We start from the raw sequence: 23,380 nt of genomic DNA on the forward strand, positions 1-23,380 counted from the left end.
CCCAAGGACTGAGAGCAACTCCTTTGCAATCAAACTGCTGTGCTGGTGCAGCTCTGTTTTGCTTTAGAGTTCACTCTGTTCCTGATAACTTTCTGGCTCTGTGTTGTGTTGCAGGGGCTGTGTTTCCACATCCATGAGCCTTCACCTTCCACACACTTCATTTTGGACAAAAATATGCAAATCATCCCTTTCGTCTGAGGAGAAAGCCATCTTCCAAGTGGTGAAGTACTGACAGCTTTTTATATTCTGTGCAGTGGAACTTTTGCTTTTTTCTCAGCCTCTCCTGTCTCCATTGCAGATACTGCCATTCCCACTTGGTTAATTTGTCTTTGTCAGCACATGTTTCCACAGCAGTGGCAAGACTGACCGGCCCTGGTAGGGCCAGCCGTGTTTACCCGACCACTCCGCATCCTTCGGCGAGCAGCCTGTTGTTGGTGACTTTTCTGTTCACTTTTACCCACTGAAGCCACAAATTCTCAATGAATTCTTACGCATTTTCTAGCCCGAATGAAGCTATCTGAAAAGTAAACATGTTTGGTGTTTACATGAGGCAAAACCCAGCTTGGGAAAAGAACAGTTCAAGCACAGGCGGCTGCAAGAACGAGGAAAATTCCCCTGTGAGACAAGAGTTCCCAACTCAAGAAAGAATGATGCAAGTTTGTCCCTTTAAACATGTGCGTAAGCACTGTCCCGAACAAGGATGCTTCCCTGGAACTAGCTCTTCAACAGTTAAGTTAAACAAGTCCCAGTTAGGACTAACTTGGATTATCATAATAATGGAGGGTCCGCTGCCCCCAGGACCTGCAGAGGGGAAGCAGGGAAGGAAAGACATCGTAGGCTGAAGGGCAGGATTCAGCTATACTCTCTCCTCCCTGCTTCCTGACCTTCTTCAGCACAGTCTTGGGTACACAGCTTTGAAATCAGTGCACTGCAAACACGCTGCAAGCGCTGGTCATATACAGACTAGTAGGCGTGGGGTCCCTGCTCCTGTTCTGTGGGGGCTGGCTGGGGGGGAAGAGCACCCATGAAGAGGTCAGTACTTGAGGCTGGGGCTCTAGATGTCTATGTTGCAATGAGATCTCCCAGCTCTGCCCACTAGAGAAAGGGAAATGAAAAAGGGAAAAACAGTGGAAGACAGAGCAGGGAGAGCTCTCTTTCTTCCAGCCCCCAGCAGAGAAGGGGAAATGGCACTTTCCCACCTTCCCTAGGGCAGGGAAGGGCTGCAGGAGGAACCACGTGCTGGACTGGACCTTGCTCAGTCAGGTCATCAGCCTCCTCCGAAATCGTCCTGGTTTTCCTTCTCCCTTCCCTCAGGACGCAGCAGTTGCGGGGGGAGCTGCTGTGCCCTGAAGGCAACTTGTATGAATTGTGAGAGAGAGGTATTGTTTGTCAACCACATTGGGATCCCTCCAGCTTAAGGCACTAGAAAAGTCTGTCCTATCTGATATAGGAAGGTGAAGGAACGCACATGGGAAAAATACATCTCAGCTCGCACTTCTCCCTTCCCCCCAAGACGAGGTGCCAAGATTGAAGAAATACTGGGTTTGTATGCAAAGGTGTATAGAAAGTATTCTGCCTCTCTGAAAACAGAAAGGTAAAAGAACAACAGCATGAGGAGAGTAGGAATGAGGATATGTGTGCAGTGTCCTGCCAAGCCAGGCTGTTAACTATTTCTGTAGGGCAACTTAGGCAAAATATATCCTATATTGAACGCAACATTTCTGGTCCCCTGTTCCTGCGCAGTCCCAGCTCTCCAACTGAATTCTCTTTTTCTTGCTGAGACACAGATGAAGAGGGCAAGGCTGGAAGTGCTGGCGGTGAGACTCTGTGGATGATGAACAGCATGAATCGTCAGTGGTGAAAAGAAATGAAATTGGTGAATGCTGAAAAGAAACAATGACTGACAAGCCAGGAGAAGGAAAACAAGGTAGGGTGGATGGTGCCTCTCTGTGCAGCTGGGTGGGTGGGCAAACAGGAGGATGTGGCAAAGAGATAGCAGTATCGCTCAGCTCCATGACAGACTCCTCTTGTCTGTAATACCTGCCCACAGGGCCCAGGGACACGCAAGAGGTCTCAGAGGAATTTGCTCGTCGTGAGTGCTCGCTGTGGTTCATCCTGTTTGGGAGACACATCTCATCTCTTTCCCCATTTACTTTGGGCATAGGCTCAGGCAGAGGGAGCTGGGTAGTGCCGCTCAGCCCGATGGTTTTGCTAACCACTCTAGTGTCTTTGCTTTCCAAAGAAAAAGGAGCGTTTCTGTCCTGAAATGCTTTAGGAGCAACAGCTCTGGAGCATCCAGTACCTGTAGCAGGTCCAGCGTGGCCCTGAGGCTGTGCAGAGCTTTGCTTCCCAGAACAGTTTGGCAGATGCAGGTGGGAAGAGGCCAATGTTAGAGAGAAAGAGGAAGGAGACAATTGAAATCCATGCAAATAAGTTATCAGGAAGGTCCCAGTCTGCCACCTGCTCCCCCATCTCTGCCTGACATCATGGTGCTAGGGCACGGGGCACCATGAGCGTGCCTGTGCCTCAGGCAATGTCCCTCCTGGGATGTCCCAGTGATGATAAGGGAAGAAGACCAAAGCAGTTGGGCAGGGAAGCCTTGAACCCCTCTGCTTCCTCCTGGCTCCTCTCCATCCCAGTCAGAGCGCTGGCAGAGCTGGGGCTGACAGCCCTTGACCCGTGTATCGGGGAGACGGCATCGTGTGGGGCGTGAGCAGGCCGGGCTGGAGTGGGATGAGGTGAGCAGGAGCTCGTTTCCCACGGGGCAGCAGGGTTGCCCTGCAGCCCTCCCTGCCCCTCTATCTTTGCTGCCGTGGGTGAGGCGCGGTTGGCGCTGGGGAGCCCTGGCCACTCTCTCTGGTCCTTTCCCTCCTTGTTCTCAGGCGCAGGACTGAGGAGCGGGGGCTCCGCACAGAGCCTGCGGGCTGGCCGGGGCAGGGCTGCGGCGGCACCGGGCCGGGGCTGCCCGCGCCGGGGTCCTGGCGTGCGCGGGGGGGGCGCGGAGCGGAGAGCGGGGGGGCGGGTGGGAGCACAAATAGGAGCGCGGGGGGTCCCGCACCCGGTCGGGGGGTGCGAGGTGCCGGGGCTGCCGGCTGCGAGGGCACAGGGGTGCCAAGGAGTGGCGGGTGCGGAGTCCCGGGGTGCAGGATGCGGGGATGCCGGGCTGTGGGGTGCGGGATGCCGGGCTGTGGCGGTGCGGGCTGCGGGGTGCGGGATGTCGGGGTGCGGGGTGCCGGTGCCCCGGCTGGTCCCACCCCTGCGCGGCGCTCCCCGCCCCGCGGCCCCGCTCCCCCGCCCTCCCTGACGTGTGGCGCTGGCAACCCGGCCGGTTCCGCATTCCCGACCCCTCCCCGCAGCCCGGGGCCGCTATATAACCGGGGCTGATGCAACCCACCCCGCCGCCCGCCACAGCCTGCGGGAGGCGCGCACCGGGGCGGCGGCGGGCCAAGGCGCCCCGGCGGCGGCCGGCACCGACATCGGCACCCGGCGGGGCCCGGGGGTCGGGGCAGCGCCGCGCAGCCGGGCGGCGGAGGCGGCGGGGCTGAGCCTGCAGCCCGCGCCCGGCCCCTGCGGCCGGGCCCCGCGGGCACCTCGGCAGCCCGGTCCCCCTGCACGGTGGGTGCGGGCGCGGGCGGGGGCAGCGCCAGCGCCGGGCGGGCCGGGATTGCGGCGGGCGGGGGCGCGGGGCTGCGCCGGGGCGGCGGCGCTGCGGGGAGCGGCGGCGGGGGGCGCCCGGAGGAGCATCCCGGCACCCCGCGGCGGCGGGGAGGGGGTCCGGCTGCCAGCGGCCGGGCTCACCGCAGCGGCGTGGGGGGACCCTCCGGGGGGGCGGGCAGAGCCGCACAGGCGGCGCGGAGCCGGGCTGCTGCCCCCGCACCCAGCGGTGCGCGGGGGCTGGGGCTGCCGTTCGGGGCTGCCTGGCGCTGGGCTGCTGCCCCCGCACTGGTCCGCCGCGGGGGCGGCGGGGAGCGGCCTCTCCCCGCTTTCGGGTGCCCTCCCCGCCTCCGCTTCACCTGTCGGCCGGGCGCGCAGGTGAGGGCTCCGGCGTCCCTCCGGCCGCCGGGTTTGTGCCGCGGGGAGGGCTGGCGTCGCGGTGAGCCGTGCCTCCGGCCCGCGGGGCCCTGGGAAGGAAAGGGGCCCTGGAGGTTCCCCCACCGCTCGGTCCCAAGTCCGCTTTAGCAGTCAGGCGTGGAGTTGAATGGAAGTTGCATTCTTTTGCACGGTCTGCTCCAGGAGGCACTCTTCTTTTTCCATGGGAGGGAAATAGGTTTGAGAGCAAATTGGGGGAAAGGGAGAAATAGCAAGAGAGCAAGAGCCACGTTATGTTTCCATTTTCCTTTAATGAAGGCCCTGTGGAGGTGTATTTGAAAACACAGGGTCTCCTATGCCTTCAAGGAGGGTGAGAACACTGTGCTGGCTGGTTCCAGGGCCATATGCAGCGTATGGTGGCCAATGAAACGGGGCCTGGCTCGTTCTCTTGCTTGTCTTGGCAGCCTGCTCCATGGCTTGTATTACCAGCCCTGGAACACAACCACTGCCAAACTGTGTGTGTGTGCGTGTGTGTGTGTGTTTGGACTCTGAGAGCTCAGCAGAAACAAATGCTTCTGCAGCTCAGACCAGGATTTTTTAGCTAGTTTTGAGAACTTGCATGAAAATCTCTATCTGGAGGCTGTTGCTAGAGTCTGCACTGGGAATTTGCTGGTGAGTGCTTGCGTGGGGACATCTGGGAATGCCAGTCATTGGAGTTCAGATTCTTAGTATGACTCCTAGTGATTTAAAAAAGCAAAAACCTGCCCATCTGTGGGATGAGTGGGTGGGTGCAGGAGCTGCCGTCCAAACCGTCCCTGTGTCAAGCAGTGATTGGTTGTCCCAGGTTCCTGGGGTCTGAGGGATTAACCAGATCTGCTGAGAGTTAATGTGCAGGTTGCTGCCTCTGTCTCCTCGCTGAGACACCTATGGATGCTTCTCCCTCCTCTCCACGGCTGCGCATTGAGCATTTCCCTCCTTACAGGATACAGAAGTCTCTGCTGCAGTCCTTGCCAACGAAGAGTAGATACTCCCTCGCACCTCTTGCCTCCTCCTGCCCTTTCCATCTGAGCAGTGTGTCTAACTAGGCTGCTCAAGCACAGGCAGCGCTGAGCATCTGCTCTGCGGTCTCCTTCCCCGTGCTAGTGTTTGCTACTTCAGCTGCATTGCCTGGGCCAGGTACTTGGCAGCATGCAGTGTCTTGAGTGTGAAGCTGTTGAGAGGCTCTTTTCACTGCAGTAGGCTGTTCCCGGTGGACCTGGCCCCAAGAGCAAGGGAGGCAGAGCCATGGTGTGTGGCATGGACCCCTTGCCAGCCTACACGTGTCCTGCAGTGCCAGTGCAGCAAGGAGGAGGCACGGCAAACCCGATGCCATCTGTCTTTGGCTGCTTGCATGGATTTCTCAGTTGCTTGGAGTGTCCAGAGTATCAATCCAAACACTGCAGACTGTTTTAACATGTAGCCAGGGAGCTGAAGGTCCATATGGGCCTCTCAGCTGAGCAGGGCTGTTGCAAACTAGCCAGAGCTGGTCTTTATATGGATTAGAGGTCTTTGTGGATGACCCTGGCATTCAGGGCATAATTTTGAGGGGTTTGTAGGGGGGGGCCTCTCATCTCTGAGGCCATCCTTGGCTCCTGAGGGCAGAGCTCTGTGCTGGAGGAGGGTTGTCTTCTTGAAGAAGATTCCAGCCCTGACCACATGTGGTCATGGAAGGTCCTGGGGGATTTCAACAAGTCAGTCGTTAACCTCAGTGTCTGAGCTGCAGCCTGGCTCAGATCAGGGTATTCCTTCCTCCCCTAATCCCCTTGTACTGCTTCAGGCAGAAATAGGATAGCTTTTACCTTCCTGCTCTGGACTGCCGTCCAGTGGGTGGTGCAGCATTATTAAATGTCTGCCACAAATAATTAATTGCAATCTCTAATAATAATGCTGTGATAATGAATTGTAATTTTTTGCAATTATTGCAATTAGTTATTGCAATAGAGGAGCCTTGCTATGCTAGGTGCTGTACAAAACCCTGCTGTTACAGGTTGCTTACAAGTCAATCACTGCATTGCAGTGGTGGGGGCAGTGTAATGCTAAACTAGAGCTTTTTACTACCCTGTGAAGGTATGGAGGAAAATGCTCAGAGAACAAGAAGGACTGTGAGCTGACTGCTTTGCTAATGGCAAAGAGGGGTTTATTCCTAAAGCTGAGGACTGGAGGACCGTTATCCCCCCTCCTCATAATGGGGATAAGGAGTCAAAGCATCGGACAGGCAGGTGTGGGGACCTGATGGGGGGGCTCAGCTGGGTGGGGGCTGCAAAACTGCACTTCTGCCAAGGACAGGCTGTCTGCTCTGGGCTGTCCTGTGAGTGCAGTGTAGGGAGCTGTGTGCCTCCCTGATGGAGAAGAGGAGGGAGGCAGCAAGGCTCTCTGCATTCCTGTTTTTGGAAAACTTTTCACAACCTTCTGTCTGTGAATGACTCGGATGTTCCTCCTGCCATCTGTGTGAAACTAGACATGCAGGGCTGAGCGTGTCTAGTTCCCACTCAAGAAAAGGGTTTAGACTTCCATCTCCGGCGGAACTGTCCTTCACAGCTCCTTCCTCTCTTCAGCATCGTGGCCCTGCAGTCCGCTCACTGGAGCTCGGGAGTTTGCGATGGGACATTATACGTAAGGGTGTTGACAAACCCTGCAGCTCTTCTCCCACCATGTGGGGTTGCCCATGGGAGGAAGAGAACAGCAAGGGCAGCAGCTGGGTATCTCTGCGGGAAGGGCACAGATGCTTCTTTGGCCCTGCAAACCCAGGACCTGGTTGTAGGAGCCGTCTCTCCCTCTCGGGATGGAAGTGGAGTGTGGAGGTAGTGAGGTACTATGGTGTCTAGCATACAGAGGTGGCATGCTGCAGCTCAGCGAACCTCGTAAGCCATGCTGTGATCGTGCCTTAAACTGGCCTTTAAATAAAGGGGAATCTCCCTGAATGCTGTGTAACGCTAAGTAATGTTAGGTCCTTGGTAAACAGGGGGCTTGCACGGTTTTATCCCAGTGGGTGTCACTGCAGCTCTTCAGTACACTGCAGGTGGTGGGTTCCTCTACATCAACAGGTTCAGCAGATGAATGAATGCACAGTGGCTGTTGTTAAAGTCCATGTTTGCCAGCACTACTGCATGGGTATCTGAAAAGACCAGTTACAACCAAAGGGCTTGGCTGCTGCTGTGTTCTGATGGTTGGCAAATAACTTTGATACTTTCTGTGTGGCCTTTGGCATGGGCACGAGAAAGTGTGGCCTTTGGCACGGGCACTGCAAGTTGCTGCTTTTAACAATACAGACCAGAAGAGGCTAGACAGGAGATGGGGTGACCTGCTATAAGGTACTACTTGAAACTAGATGCATTAGATGCATCTAGAGCAGATAACAGTTGCCTGGGAATGGGAGGGTAGCACATTTTGGTCAACAGAAGAAAACTATAATTGCATGGCTAGGTACTTGTGGCACTGGGAATACGGGGTAGTGGCTTTCTGCCTTTGGCTTCATCGTGCTTAACTTGGCACTCACTGGGGGCTGAACCTTGGAGTGTAAGAAGGTCTGTAGGCTCCAGTGACCCCTCAGCACCCTGTGGTCTCCCCAGCCAGAAGAGTCCAGGTAGAAAAAAGCCAGTGGATGTGTGCTTCAGAGAATGAGTGGTAGCCGACTGCCCTGTCTTTGTTTAGGAAGTTACATTCTGGGGGTGTGAGAAGTTGGGCATGTCAGGAAAGGGCTTTCGTATAAATCATCCTTCTGCCAACAGAAGGAACTAGAAAGATGCAATGTAGGACATACAGATTGAGCAAACTTGGTAGCCAGGAGCTAAAAAAAAAGTAAAAAAAAAAAAAAAAAGACAATAAAGCCATAGTAAAATCTAAGGAACCAGAAGTTGCTTCTCATGGATGGCAACACTGCTTCTGATCTCCAAAGCAGAACTATTGCCTGTTGGCCAGGAGCAGATGAAAGGCCAATTGCTGTGACTTAGGTGCTCCAAGACAGTACATACAAATGGCAAGAGTATGTTAAGTGCTAACACACTGATGAAGAGATCAAAGATCATTTGTATGGTGGCTTGCAGACTTCGGCAGTGCTCTGATGCATGGCAGCTGACAAGTACTGTCAGGCACCCAGGTTGAGCCTGGAGTGAGAGAAAAACAGGCAAGCACAGCCTTGGTTCTGCAGGCAGCGTGGGGAAGGGCTGGTAGGACAGACTTTGCCTTAGCTCGGTGCTTAACATGGGCAAAAGAGAAACATGCTGGTATTTACAGACTGTCAGAATCTGCTGGCTGGCAATATTAGGTGCTAGACTGGCTCTCTGAGCATTGGAAGGGTAGTTGGATCAACCATTGCAGTTGTCAGAGCATGTAAAATAGATTATGTTGGAAGAAACTGATTTATAGACAGCAAAATTGAAAGTAAGGTTGCAAACAGCTCTCACTCTCGCCAAGGAAGCTGACAGCAGAGATAAGACAGTAATGGCAATTTAAATTGAAATGTGACTGTCAGAGCCTGCTTTGGGATGTTGTGGTCCTCTCTGCACGATGATGCTGTTGATGCAGCAGCAGCAACTGCATTGGGTTTATAAAGAAGCAAACAGCACCTCTGGGTAAGCGAAGATGCATAGGCTGGCCCTGGGGGAACAGTGGATACAAACTAAGGCAGTTTCTGCACAGGGAAATGAATGTATGATTTCAACACAGGTAGGCATTCCTGTGCCAGTTTTAGTCTGTGGGTAAGAATAGCACTGAAGAGGTGGCAGGAGGGGTGTGAATACAGGCTAGCAACTGGAGTACAAGCCCCTGGGGACATTGGGTTACGTGGATTATGCCTACGCACATTAGATTTATGCCGTAACTGCTGTACAAACATGAGCTCCTTCAAAAAAACCAAACAAACAGTCCCCAGAAAAAGCAGCAGCAAGATCAGTATGGGAAGAAAAAAAAAACCCAAGCAAATGAAGATTAGAACTGCAGGAGAAAGAACAGGAGGGTATGCAGGGACAGTGTCGCTGAGGAAGCTGAGCAACTGTATGGGACAGTAATGACTTGGTAAAGCTTCTTCCTACTAGGTCGCAGGCTTCAGAAGATAACAGACCCCGGCAATAGGAGAAAAACTATGAGTAATGGGTACTGCCTTTAAGAAGTATTAAATCAACCAGTGTCACAGGCTGTTGACCATAAGGACATAATTGGGGGACAAAGCACAGAAACACTTGTCGCTGATGGGAAAGATGCAGCATAACCAAGGTGAGCAAAGGAAGCTGTAGTGTTGTCAGCTTTTTGGGGATGAGACTGCTGATAAAATAACTGAGCTTGACCTGAGGTTGACCGAGACCATAACAAGAACAGTGCCAAAGCAAGGATGCAAAAGTGACTGCAATAATTAGGAGGGTTTACAGACATTTTGGCAAGAGGTCAAGTCTTGTGTTACAGTATTTTAACCAGAACAAGGGGAGTGTAGAAGCAAAGCTAAGGAAATACAAACTGAATTTTGACCCATGAAATCACGTGTTGACCAGATTTTTGCTGTAAGGATAGCTGCTGAAGAGAGCATTGAATGACACAAGCTGGTCATCGCTGAACTGAAGTTTTAAGAAAGCCTTCTCTGTTTCCTAATTCACTCTGGAGCATCTTGATGTCGTGGCACGAAATGATGAATAGCATCAGTGCAGAAGGCACAGCTACGGTGAATGTAAACTCGAGCAGCTGGCGTCACGCAGATCCCAGTGTCAGATGTAAGACTGCACGTTCTCTTTCCCCTCACTGCTTTGCTTTGCTGTTGGCTTCATTATGTGAAAAAGCATAGCTGATACAATGCAGGAATTGTGTGGTTCAGCTGTAGGACACCAGAAAACTAGGTTTTACTGAAGACACAACATTTCTCAGCTCGTGTAAGGAAACATTGAAAGACTGCCTGGCATTGAGGGGAAAAAAAGACTGTATTAATAATCAGTTATGAAAAGAAAAAATCTAATAAGAATCCCAACTAAAGCACTGTGTTAGAAAGTGAAGGAATACAGAGGTGAGTTGGTTCATGTGCCTTAGAAATAACAAACACTGCAAGGGAATATCCAGAAAGGAATTAGGAATTGGCAAGGCACCAGCTGTATTCAGCCCATCCAGCAAGACGTGGCTATTGAAAAACTGCAACTTAAAGGTCAAACTCAGATCTTGAACTTCAAAGTTATTTCTGCCCTACCATGCAAACATGGTAGAAATATACTGGAGCTATATAGGCAGGCATGTCAGCGTCTTCCAGGGTAACAGCCTCAGGAAGAAGACCAAAGTATTAAATAGAATTACATGCCTTGGCTTTTTTGACACAATCAAGTACAACTTCTTACCTCTAGCATTAATCAGAAAAGAAGGTGAAAGTGTCTAGAAGTTGGGATGAAAGGAAAGCCTCTCTTCCAGGAGGAAGAGGCAAAAGGAGTGGAACAAGAGAGTCCCTCCGATCAGCAGGGAGTGACAATGCCTGGGGCTGAGGGGCATTGAGGGCTGGGTGGGATGATCTGTCACTGCACCCCTGCTCTGCAGAGAGGGATGGCGTCTCTCCTCCTTCCCTTCCTATTTCCATGGTTTTAGCCCTTCTGGGAATGATTTTACATTCCTCTCCAAGGTCTAACTCAGCTTGACTCTTGGCAGTTCTCAATGTGCTCCTGAGCTTCTTGACCCCTGAGCAAGGTCTCGCTTGTAGAAGTCACTTCCCCCTTCCCACCTAGTTCTTGGCTCATCTTAATGTGCAGGTTCATGTTCTTCCAGGTGGCTTCTGGTGCTTTGGTTTGAACAGCTTTAGATTTAGGTTACACTGATGCAGGTGTGATGTGGGCTTTGGCAGTACAGTCCCTGGATCCAGGATAAGTTTTTAGAGTGTGTTAGGTACTGGGCCAGCTCCTTCACTCCAACCTGTGCCTGTTGTCACACTGGTATGGGGGCTATTTCAAGGCATATTAAGCTACCAGATCAAAGAGGTAGAGGGAAAAGGTGGGCCAGAGAAAACAATGTTTTCTCAAATCTTTAGCCAGTTGTACCTGGGGAGCTGCTCCAGGCTCAGGAGTGCTTGGTGGCCAGGTAGTCCCACAGTCTGGAGAACAGATTTCTCTTCCCTCCTTATTTCATGAATTGCAGTGACCCTGAATTTGGTCTAGCTGAGGACCTGGACTGTCCAGCCCAGCGCCTGTCAGCTGCATGTCGTGATGGAAGACAACAAATTAAAACCAGGTCCCCCAAGTCCAGAATGGATTTAGGCATCCAGTGCTGGGCTCAAGTCAGCCTGAAGCCTGTGAAAGGGTGGGTCAGGGCCCCAAATCAGTGCGTGCCATAGCAGCTCACACGTGGTATTTGCAGGAGGGAGACTTCAAGAGGGTGTTCATATACTTTAGCTACCGCTTTTTTTTTTTTTTTTTTTTTTTACTTAAGGCCAAACTGTTCAAGCTGGGATGGACGATGGACATCTATGGGATTGCTAATGAGGGGGTGTGCAGCAGCTGGCCAGGGGTGCACTGCTGTTGGCAGGCTTCTTTCCCAGTGCCATAGCATGTCATCTTAGTGGCAGCGGCTGGGAAATGGCTAGCTCTGCAGTGTGTGCAGCTATCCCAAAATGGTAGACTGAATTTAACTCCACACAGCTGAGTCCTGCGGTAGTATGTACTGGGAAAAGCCTCTGGAGTCACCTCCCCTTTGCCATGCCACCTCACTGACCTGGCACTTTCCTGCTGGAGAGGGACAGTCTCTGAGGAAGATGGTAGGGATTTAGGCACAGCCCCCAAATAACTTTCTGCATTTTTCTGTGCAGCCTAGGACAGGATGGTGCCTGGTTTCTGGAGGAGGGAAGCATCTTAGCTGTGTGTAGGCCTGAAAGGAAGGGGAGGGACATAGCGTGCAGCTTCAGAGCCCTGCTGCGAACAGGCATCTCCTGACACCGTACAAGGCAACCGCTGCAGATGTGGAATTACAGCTGTCTGGTTTAGAGGTCGCTATGGAAGAACGAATACTTTGGATCAGTTTAGGTCCTTGCAATCTCAACAAGTTGATGTGTAGTCTTTTCTGAGGACAAGTATGATTATCAAGTATTTTCTCTTTCTCTTCTGTCACCAAAGGGGCGGGAGTCCATTTCATCACGTAGTATCACTTCACTTCAGAAGTTACTCATGTCTCCTATCTTTCCCATCTTCTTATTGTCAGGCTTTAATGTCCTTGTGCAGATCACCTCCCCCAGGCCCAGCTTCCTCCCACTGCATACCAGCACTGCTGAGCACTGGCCTGCTCTCCCCTTTCTGGTCTCTCCTCCTGAAGGATGACCGGAGCAGAGGGCTTGATTCCTGCTTGCTGCCTCTTTATGGTCATGGTCTTGCTGCATTTGCTCTCCATGCTCTTTCTCAAGTCCCGTTGGTCACCACTGCTGTCTGCTGAGCAAACTGTGCCAGGGGACATCTCGTGCTGACACCTGGACCTCTTTGGTGGCAGATTACAGTATATTAGAGAGCTCACAGCATATTACAGCTTGTAGGTGCTCTCTGATGCAAATCCCCTTGTCTGTCATGCTAGTACAGCTTGCACAGCACCCATGCTGGGATCGTGGAGCTTGCATTAACCTCTCTACCCTTGACTAACCTGTATGATTGGCTTTCCTTCCCTTCCGCTGCTCATCTCCTGTTCCTTCACATTAACAAATATACCAGATAATCTCCTGGGTAAAGACCTGTGCCAGCGCCAAGAAATCCTTAACTTCTCTGCTTGCCATGATTAACCCTGTTCAACCTGCTCCCACTGACCCTGCTTGAGCAGGAGTGTTGGACCATGTGATCTCCAGAGGTCCCTCCCCACCTCAACTGTTCTGTGGCTCTGTGATCCAACAGCCCTATCTCACGTGCAGCTTTACTCAAGTTTTCAGCCTGGTACTGACAGATTTGTCACTCCAGGATGCCAAGTGCTGAGCAACTGTGGCAGCTGGCTTGACAATGTGTGTGTGCCTCCGCTTAGCACAGCTGTACTGCCTGGACCAAAAGTCTGCATTGCCTGTTACCTGGTCTCTCAGCAGCTGCGAGTGGATGCTTTGGAAAGAGTGGGGCAAGTGCATGTTATCCCCCACTTAATGCACCTTCTCACTGTGGCAATCGGTGCTGTCAGAGCTTCCAGGAGTTTGTGCAGACTGTGACTGATGGTCCTTCGTGGGCCCCTCTTCCATGAGTTTGCCCAACTGCTCGTTGAACCCTGCCTTTGTGACTGGCTCTAGTGGTTGCAGGAAGCTGCTCAGTGAGATTTTGGGTCCACTCCGTTAGCCTGTTTCACTCTCCTGACATCGATGGTCCCTCTCCCTGCTGTGTGGGTACTTCCTGGCGTGGGGGCAGGATGGGGTGGATGCCTGGTGGCTCCCGGAGTGTGCTGGGACTGATCCGGCTGGGCAGAGCAAGGAGAGCAGTGCATGAGAGAGCTTTGCAAAGCTGCCCAGCAGAGAAGGACCTGGGGGTGTTGGTTGACAGCCGCCTGAATATGAGCCAGCAGTGTGCCCAGGTGGCCAAGAAAGCCAATGGCATCCTGGCTTGTATCAGGAACAGTGTGGCCAGCAGGACTAGGGAAGTGATTGTGCCCCTGTACTCGGCACTGGTGAGGCTGCACCTCGAATACTGTGTTCAGTTTTGGGCCCCCCACTACAAGAGAGACATTGAGGTGCTGGAGCGTGTCCAGAGAAGGGCAACGAAGCTGGTGAAGGGTCTGGAGCACAAGGCTTATGAGGAGCGGCTGAGGGAACTGGGGTTGTTTAGCCTGGAGAAAAGGAGGCTGAGGGGAGACCTTATTGCTCTCTACAACTACCTGAAAGGAGGTTGTAGAGAGGCGGGGGTCGGTCTCTTCTCCCAGGTAACAAGTGATTGGATGAGAGGAAATAACCTCAAGTTGCGCCAGGGGAGGTTTAGACTGGATATTAGGAAATTTTTCTTCACTGAAAGGGTTATCAAGCATTGGAACAGGCTGCCCAGGGAAGTGGTTGAGTCGCCATCCCTGGAGGTATTTAAAGGACGTTTGGATGAGGTGCTTAGGGACATGGTATAGTGGTGGCCTTGGCAGTGTTAGGTTTATGGTTGGACTCGATGATCTTAAAGGTCTTTTCCAACCTATACGATTCTGTGATTCTGTTATTCTGTGATGAGCGCTGGGACATGTGGTTGAGTTGGGGGTGGTGGTGGTGGGGAATGGTTGCTGTGTGGACAGAAGTTGACTCTGCATGTTGTAACTGGGTCACTTCTGAATGTCCCAGGCCAGTTACACAAGCAGGGATGTACTTGTGCTGTAGCCAGCAACCACCTGCTCCCTTTGCTTTTTGGCTGATACAACAGCTCCAGCTCTGTGAGCTTCCCATTTTAGGTATAATTTTATTTCTTTATCTTAGCTGCTTGTTTCCTGGTAACTCCCTTTCTTCTGCCTATAAGTGACTTGCCAAAGCTTGTCCCAATCCTATTCTCACTTGCGCTGTAATTTTTTTTCCTTTCCTGATAGAAGAAGCCTTTTGCACCTTGCTCCATGTCCCCTCCTCTCCAGCCTTCGCTTCCTCATGTCTGTGCTGGGAGATGTTTGTTCAGTGGCAGGTTTTTCTCTCGCAGTTTTATCCCTGGTCCCCGTGTGCCGTGTCCCAGCCCTGACCAGCAGGCTGAGCCTGCCCAGAAGAAATCCAGCCTAAGGCATATTATGGTCCTCTTTGGCCTTTTTCTTCTTGTCCTAATAACCTACACATTAATGAAAACTCAGTTAAGAGCAAACCTTGATCTTTTGCACTCCAGAGAAAGGTGTGCCAAAACCACTAGTCCTTGGGACCACATCGCTGTCATTGCAGCCAGCTCCTGTTCTTCTGGTGCTTTGCCTCTCATGTCTCTTCCCTTCCTGATCTACACACTGGTAGCGTGTCCTTCCTAGCAGGATTCATATATTTTGGTTTCTGTCACCAGGTTCTGCTTACTCCTTGCCTTTGCCACCCCTGGGGAAGAGCGTCTGCTTTCCCTGGTTCGCACCCTGTTAGGTGATGGGACTGTAGAATAAATTTGGCTTGTGCCGTGTTGTGAGGCCCTGTAGCTGGGTTGTAATGGGCTGTGTCTCACTCTCCCTCCAGCCTACGAAGCTGTTTCCCCTGCTATGATGCCAGGGCAGATCCCCGACCCGTCCCTGACGGCCGGCGCGCTGCCTGGGCTTGGCCCCTTGACAGGACTGCCTGGCACAGCCCTGACCGCAGAGGAGCTGAAGTACGCCGACATCCGCAACATCGGCGCCATGATCTCACCGCTCCAGTTCCTGGAGGTGAAGCTTGGGAAGAGACCCCAGCCTGTGAAAAGTGAGGTGAGTCTTGGGGGCTCCTGGCTGCAGATGGCCCTGCAGGGCCGTTGCCTGCACCTGCCTGGGTTTCTCTCCTGCCTGTGCTTGGGTTTCCTGCCAGGGTGGCCAGCAACATGTTTTATAAGCATGTCACGCTGCCTGTTTGGTGATATGATGCATGTTGGCAGCTGCTCCACCGGCTGCCTCTTCCCCCTGCCTGAATTTCTGTCCCTGTGGCATGGGCTGGGAGTGGTGGCCTCAGTGTCCCAGACCTGACTGGTCCCATGCAGCCGTTGGCAGCCGGCTGAACTCAAACCCTGCCTGTCCCTAGGTTGGGGCATGCACCCAAAGGAGAAGCGGCGCGGCCCATCAGAGGGCTTGCGCGATGCTTTCATCCTGTCTCCAGTGCCAACGAGCCCTTGGTGCTGCTGGCGTTGGCATTGCCTTTCCCACGGGGATGAGGCGCGTGGGCGAGCAGTGCTGAGTGGCAGTGGTGACAGCTTGTGCTGCAGGCGCTGCTGGCTGGGGCTGCCCCTGCCCCGCTGCTTGCCGGGGGGGGCCTGGCTTCACCTTGGGGCTCCTGGGACAGGGAAGGTGGGCGGCTTCTGCTCGGTACTGCAAGCTGGCACGTCAGAACCAGGCTCCAGGGACTTGGGAGACACCTGCACAGCGTTTTCCTTGTGTGGTTGTCTTGTGTTGGTTGTCCAGTCTTTAACTCCTTGACCCTTGCTGTCGTGGTGGTGAGTGTTTGCACCTCCCACTGCCTGCAGACGGAGCTGGAGTTCTGCTCAATCAATTCAGAGGCCCCACATTGGTGAGGGTGGTGGCTGCTGTCAGAAGGTCCAATAGACAACCCTTCTGAACAGTGCATTTGCTCTGGCGTGAGGATACCTCAGATGATGCTGTGTGAGGATGGGGTGATGTGCATTCCCTGGAGATGTCAGCGAGCAGGTGCTAGATGATGTGAAAAGCTGCCTGTGATGAGCTGTGAGCTGAAAGGGGTAAAACATCAGTTCCAGGGAGCAGCCCACTCTCCAAATGGTGCCAACACTTGGTTTGGCTCAACTCTTATGGCAAAAGCCTAGCAGCACCCAGGCCCACCTGCGGGGAGGGTGCCTGTTCCTTCCCCCCAGCCCCTTGCGGTGGACTCCTGTGGGGAGAACTGGTATGACGGAGTCCATCTGATCACCTTGCACAGGAGCTCTGTGCCCAAGGGGGCATCCAGTCAGCTCGTGCAGCATCCCATGGAGCTCACCTGGGGAAGGACTGGGCAGCTCCGCAATGGCAGGAGCTGAGGCTAGGATGCTGCAGGAGGCCATTGGAAAGTCCTGGGGGATGCTAATGGCTTTGGTCCCTCTGTGGGCAAAACAGTTGTGGGTTGGCAGCTGAAGCCAAATGCTGTCCCAAGCTCTTGGCCTGGGTGTCATGCAGCAAATGGGGTGCAACGCCCGCCTCGCTTCATGGGTTGGGGAAGAAAGAGGGAGTCTGTAGCTGTGCTGTCTTCCGGGGCACAGCTCCTTTCCTGGGGTGTTTCAGGCACCTCTGAGCTGGCCCTGCAACAGCTGCTTTTGCTCGGTGGGCATGGGGATGTGGTCTCACCCACGTCTGCGTAACAGGGACAGGGCAGCTGTGCCCCGAAGCAGGTACTGGAAGTGCCGAGTGTCCTCCGAGCCAGTTGTTGAGACACCATGTGGAGGAAAGATAAGGGGAAATCCACTGGCAGCCCCCGCATGGCTGCCTTCCCTGCAGCCGGTTCCTCCCCTGCATGGCCTGCGAAGCTGAGGAGTTGAGGACAGCAAATGGAGCTGCCCCTGGCACAGGCTTTGCAGTGAAAGCCTAGGGGAGCTGAAGCAGTAGCTGCTTATCCCATGAGTAGCCAAGAAGCTGCCCACGCATAATTTTGCAATGCAGCCTGCAGCTGCTTTCCTCTTGCAGGGAGCCGGAGCCTGGGGACGCTGGGTACCAGCATGCCAGGCTCTGCGCAGCACCTGGCAGGGCAGGCTGCTCCCCGCAAACTGGGGCACAGGCAGCTTTCTCTGCTGTGCTGGGGGGACCAACATCTCCTGGCACTGGGGTGTTTGTCCCTGGGAGTGTGCACAAAACCCACCCAGTGGGTGCTGGGCGCTGGCTTCCCCGCAGGGTGGTGGACAGCCCCACTGGGCAGGCTGCCCTCCTCTTGGGGCAGCTGGAGACAGGTGCTGCCGGGCTCCTCCGTCATCGAAACCCGCCTGGGGTGCTCCCTCTGGGACAGAGCCTTGCCCCTCAGGCTGATGATCGCCTCGGTCCCTGATGCTGCTGACTGAAGCAATTCAGGAGGCAACCCCAGACCTTCTACCCACAGGACTCCCCTGGAGATCAGCTACTGAAACATGCTATGGGGTGATACATCATCACTGTCCCTCATGCCTCTGAGTAGAGTCCTAACCCCCAGCACCAGGGCCATGTCACCTTTTTGAACTGAAATCAAGCAGAAGAGGAGAGGGGGAAACCTGCTTTCTTGAAGTTACAGGAGCTGTGGTCAGAAAGCAGAGCCAAGAGTTCAAGCTGCCGCTATCTGTGCTGAGCCACCATCCCTGAGCATCTGTACCCCGTCTAAAGGACACAGCCCTTTGCTGTGCCCTCTGTGGGGTGGAGGGGAAGCTGAAGGGACAGGTCACTTATTCTTTGATTCTCACTGAATGGAGCAACAGGGCATGGATATGTGTCACGCAGTTCCCGGGAATACTGTGAGGCTTGTGCGGTCGCTGATTGCTCTTCCAGTTCCTGTGACAACCCAAAATGTACTTTGCAGGAAAGTTTGGGGTGTGTTTCTTGAGCTTTGGAGCTGTGAGCACATGTCCCCTCTCTGCACTCTCCTAATAATCCTTGAACTAAAAGGCCTAGAAGCTATCTAAGGGTTAGATGAGTAGTTGGTAAATGTGCGGAGGGGAATGGTGGCTACCCTGATGTCCATCTCTTAAACTCTGCGTGGAAATTTTGTGAGAGCTGCTTCTGTCTTTGCTGTGGGTATCCTGGTTCTGCCAGGAGGACAAGGCAGCAGAGCGTGGAGTTAGAGCCTTCCTGGTCACTTCTGCTAACACCTGCCCCATCTGAGTTACATGGGCGTAGTGAGAGCTGGCCATTTCTGACTGGACTGGGGGGCATCAGTGCAGTTCCCATGCTGGTTCTTCCAAGTGTGGTGCCTGATGCCCCATGGCACTGCCTTGGCAAAGGAATGGTGGCAGCCTGGCATTATGGAAGTCTGTGCATAGCTTGTGCTGACTTTGTGTAATATTTTAGCCTCAGCTAAAATAGCAACTTTGGTATAATGCTTGGGAAGTAAAGTAGAGAAGGTGGAAAAGCTGTTAGTGCTATAAAGCTTGGACATTGTCTTCTAAAGCATGCTACATGCTGCATATTGGACGTGCAGCTTACTTAAGGTACCCCTTCACCTCAACTCTGCCGAGTCAATGTTTCGTCCTGTCCTTGCACATCACATTGAGATGGTTTGATTAGCAGGCTTTGGACTCGGTGAATGTTAGCAGCGTGCACACTTTGCCGTGGACAACGGCACCTGCAGCTTTCGTTTCTTGCAGGCGGTACCACTGGTGTACTTATGTGTGGGGTAATCTGGTGGCCCCCCACTCCTACCACCACTTTGTGGCCTTGGCATTGGGAATCTCTGACTTTCATTTTGAGGTGACTAAGCCCAGGCGCTAGAGCAACAAGGATGTTCAGATGGTGTGTGCTGCGAGAGGCTCTTCTGGGAGATGCGTCCCTCAACCACACTGACTTGGGGAGGTACGAAGGGAAGGATGTGGCTGCCTTCTCAGACTGGAGCTGCCCTTAGAGAAGGTGCAAACGGGCTGTGGAAGTGCTCATAAAGCAAATGTTGCTGCCACTGCATTTGAGAAGATGTGTGCTGTCAGGTATCAGTTGATAGGAACAAGGCAGTTCAGTCTGACATCTCAAATTTTGGAGTCCCAGGCCAAATGTGGATGAAGGCACTGGGGACCTTTGCTTCTCTAGCCATGCTACAAAGTGTAACCTGGATGCTGACTTTTCAGGGCTTTCCAGCACTCTGATTTTTCTTGAAGGAGCTGGTTTGGGTTCTCGGATGTAAGGATGCCATAGGCCATTTACACAAGCTTTGTAGTAAATATCCCTAAATAATTTGATTATGGGTTTCCAACCCATAGGGCTAATTGGCCTAGCCTGTGTGGTTTGAGTCAGACAGCACAGAGCAACTGAGTCATGGCGAACAGCCGAGGCACTGCCGTGTCCTGCTTTTTTACAGGGGATGCGGGACCTGTCCCCACCTTACCGCGGTGGCCCTGTGACTCGGGCAGCGCTGAAGCTGCAGCAGACAGTCCCATGTACTGGAAGGGGGGGAAGAGCCAGGCCCAGCTGGGGGATCTTCCAGGTTTCTCTGCCTCTCGCCCTTGCTGCGTGTGTGATGCTTTGAATGACTGTGCTCACGGAGCTGTGCCTGTAGATGTCTGTGGGACAAACTGTGCCTGTCTTTGTGGGATGGGGCTCTGTTCCCCTCGTCTCTGCCCTCTCTCAGGGAGGGAGCAGCCCTGCAAAGACTTGTCTGTCCCCTGCCAGCTGTGTCCCCAGCTGTGGGTACCACACTGGTCTCCCTCCCCATGGCCCCACAGAGTGGAGTTAGAGGCCGTGGCAGCAGCATGCCTGGGTCCTGTGAGGATTAGACCGTGTTGCTGGTGGCCGCTGGCTCAGGTGGCTGCCACCCCTCTCCTTGCCCTGCCACCCGTGGGGCTGCTGGGTGCTCACCCCTGCCTCCTGCCCTGCCCCACACCTGCTGGCTCTGACCTGGGCTTCTCTGTCTCATTGCAGCTGGATGAGGAAGAGGAGAGGAGGAAAAGGCGCCGGGAGAAAAACAAAGTAGCAGCAGCGCGATGTCGTAACAAGAAGAAGGAGAGGACGGAGTTTCTGCAGCGGGTGGGTGCCCTGACCTCTCCCAGGGTGCAGGGGGGACCTTGGTGGGGGCACCTCCCTAGAAAGGTGCCCCAGCTGCGGGCAACGTCTCCCTCCTGAACTGCCCCTCTGCCTCCCCTTGCTCCTGTGCCCTTACCTGGGAAAATACAGGCCCGTTGCCCCCCTTTTCCATGAGGCTGTGAAGGTGGTGGCCGTGTACGTGCCCAGGCAGAGCTCACAGGCATCCCTATGCCTGTGGTACCAGGGATGGAGAGGGCTGGAGGTGGGTTCTGGGCTTGGGGGAGAGGGGGCTGATAGTGCCCCTGCCTCAGTGCTGGAGCAGGAGCACCTGTGGGAGTGTGGCACAGGACAGGCGCTGACAGCGTGCTGGCCCCTTGCCCAAATTCCTGAAGGTTTCCCCGTTCAGAGGCCAGATGCCCTCTCACCTGTGACCCCAAGGCAGAAAAACTCTCACAGCACCTTGCTGCTGTTCTGCAAGGTGTGGTGGGACATGGGCAAATGACACAGCGGGGGACAAGAGCCATTTCACAAGGGCGGATACTTGCAGATGGGGGGTGAAAACTTAAACGTGGGTTTGTTTCCAAACACCCATCCAGACCCTGGAAAGCAGCCAGGCAGAGGTTTTGCTGTGGCGCAGCAGAGGCCTGTGCTAGGAGCTGGCTGTGTATTTCCTTGCGGCGGCGTGGCACTAGGTAACGCAAGGCAGCGGGGCTGGGGATGAACTGCCTGGAGGGACCTGGTGCCTTGGCAGGTCTTCAGGCTGCTCCTGTGCTGCCGGGGCTGAGGGGCAGCACTGAGCAGAGATGGCTTGTTGGCCAAATGGTTTCTCCTTGTATCTTGTCCTGTTGGAGTAAAGTCACACGCAGTTGTGTTTCTGTCCTGCTAGGAGTCCGAGCGTCTAGAGCTCATGAACGCTGAGCTGAAGGCCCAGATAGAAGAGCTGAAACAGGAGAGGCAGCAGCTGATCCTGATGCTGAACCGGCACCGTCCCACCTGCATTGTGCGGACTGACAGCATCAAGACGCCCGAGAGCGAAGCCAACCCGCTGCTGGAGCAGCTAGAGAAGAAGTGAAGGTGGCACTGGGCCAGGAGGAGGAGACAGTGGCGCAGGGTCTTCCAGGGTCTCTAATGTATGTACTGTATGAAGAACTGTGCACCCAGGCCTGGTGCAAGCCAGGACCCAGTGGGCTTCCTTGGGAACTATGGACCAAACAAATATGGGGACAGAGAAGATCAGGAACCTGTCAACCATGTACTCTGAGGCTGAACCTGGGAGCAGGGCTGGCGGCGCCGGTGAGGGCAACCTCCCTGTGATACCTCATCACGGCCCTTCAGCCTGCTCGCGGCCCCAGGGACCCACGATGCCGCAGCACATCCCGCGAGGACCACGCGCCCCACGGGGAGCAGGGGAGGAGCGGCGGCTGCGTGGTGCCCGCCGGCACCCTGCCCAGAGGCTGCCGCCGCTCCTGGCGCACGCTCCGGAGGGAAACCCGAACCCAAGAACCGCAAACACTTGATGCAGCCCCGTCTGGTGGGCAGGCCTGTCGGGGCTCGGTGGCGCAGGCGCCCCCCACAAGCACACTCTCAGTATAATGTTTACAGCCCAGCTGTCCGTGTCGGCCGTGCTTTTGAATGCACATTTTTACACTTTTTTTAAAGTATTTTTTACAAAGTTTTTATACAGCGATCTCTATATGGATTTATATAATCACTAGATGTGATCCCATAGAAATGTATGTTATGATGGTCTGTTTGTTACAAACGCATATGCCACAGTTATCTCCATTGTGTTACTTGTCTGGTAGTGTCTGGCTCCTTCCCCGGCATGCTGGGAAGGGGGTCCAAACCGCCCTCCGCAGTGGTGTCGCTACCCTCTCCATCCATGTATGTCCTTCATAATACTCAGTTCTGTATCTCTCAGTAAATGTTACCTTTACATACGCCATCCTCCTGTGCTCTGTCTGGGTCAGGCCACGGTGAGCTGTGGCCAGAGCTCGGCACCGTGGCAGCATGTGCCAGGTCTGACCATGCCGGGTGCGTTCCTGGCTGAGTGGGATGGTGCAGCTGATCCCAGAGCTGTTTGTGGCGGTTCTCTGGGTTAGCAGCTGTGGGCCAGGGGAATTCACCCTGGGGAAGCTGGGAACCTCGGGGGCAGCTCTGACCATTGTCAGGCAAGAAGTAGCTCAGTGCTGCACTGAGGAGAGCAGGCAGGGCGTGGCGTGCTGGCTGGAAAGGCAGAGGTGTGAGAGGGGGAAACCATCTCGTCCTTACCTGGTCCTTCTTGTACCAGGTAAGCAGCTGTACAGCAGCTTGGACTAATTTCAGGGATGAGAAAGAAAGGGGGGAGCTGTCACAATGTCTTTGTGGTGGTGATCCCTTCATGGAAGGAGCTGGAGAACAGTTCCTTTGGGTCTCTGCTGGGTCCTAGCCTTGCCCCCACTGACGTGCTGGGAAAACTCCCTGGGCTTTGGCCAGCGCTGAGCACGGGGGGTTGAGGTTGAGAAGATAACTGGCCAGGTGTGCTTCAGAAGCTGGGACTGAAAGAGTTGGCATCCCCATATGAATAACCAAGCCCTGACACTATTGCTGTGTTCCTGACTCTTAGATATGAAGGCAGTGGGCAGGTGCCTTTGTCTGGACTGGGGCAGACCCCATCTCACACGTGGGCACCACTGAGGGTTGTCTCAGAGGAGCAGTGGTGCACCCAGTCTTCTCCCTGTCGGTGTCCTACCCGTTACCAGTGTGGATGAGGCTACTTTGATGCAAACTGCAAGTGAAAGAAGCTTTCAGCGTCTGGTACAGATGCACACTCCAGCCAGGAGAACTGAAGTGGTGTTGGGGAGAAGATGAGCTTGACCTAAACGTGACAACAGCATGGGAGGAGGTCTTCCCTGAGCACAACTGCTTCTGCAGTGCATGTTTCTCTCTCTGTAGCCTCCTTTTTCAACACTTAACCTCCAGGGATATCTGACATTAGTCCTTTCCCTGTTCCATACTTTCTTCCTAGATTTCCCCTCCCTTTCCATAACCTCTGTCTTTGGGACCTCCCAAAATGCTGCCAGCTGCCTTATTTAGTGTGAAGCATGTTGGATCTGTTACAGGCAAAGTT

The 23,380-nt window shown here is 54.0% G+C and overlaps 1 protein-coding gene across 2 annotated transcripts; it reads left to right on the forward strand.

Moving 5' to 3' along the window:
• The first annotated feature begins 3,354 nt into the window (after positions 1 to 3,354).
• JDP2 (Jun dimerization protein 2) lies at positions 3,355 to 22,211 on the forward strand. 2 transcript variants are annotated; one of them, XM_075503270.1, is made up of 4 exons: positions 3,355 to 3,615; positions 15,134 to 15,357; positions 20,170 to 20,274; positions 21,158 to 22,211. In XM_075503270.1, the coding sequence occupies exons 2-4, from the start codon at positions 15,157 to 15,159 to the stop codon at positions 21,341 to 21,343; spliced, it is 492 nt and encodes a 163-aa protein (XP_075359385.1). In that variant the 5' UTR covers positions 3,355 to 3,615; positions 15,134 to 15,156; the 3' UTR covers positions 21,344 to 22,211. The 2 variants fall into 2 exon arrangements, with proteins under 2 accessions (XP_075359385.1, XP_075359384.1); XM_075503269.1 differs by lacking the exon at positions 3,355 to 3,615 and adding an exon at positions 9,747 to 9,767.
• Positions 22,212 to 23,380: the final 1,169 nt, after the last annotated feature.

The sequence above is a fragment of the Mycteria americana genome, chromosome 5, assembly GCF_035582795.1.
Source record: "Mycteria americana isolate JAX WOST 10 ecotype Jacksonville Zoo and Gardens chromosome 5, USCA_MyAme_1.0, whole genome shotgun sequence".
In the NCBI taxonomy this organism is placed as follows: domain Eukaryota; kingdom Metazoa; phylum Chordata; class Aves; order Ciconiiformes; family Ciconiidae; genus Mycteria; species Mycteria americana.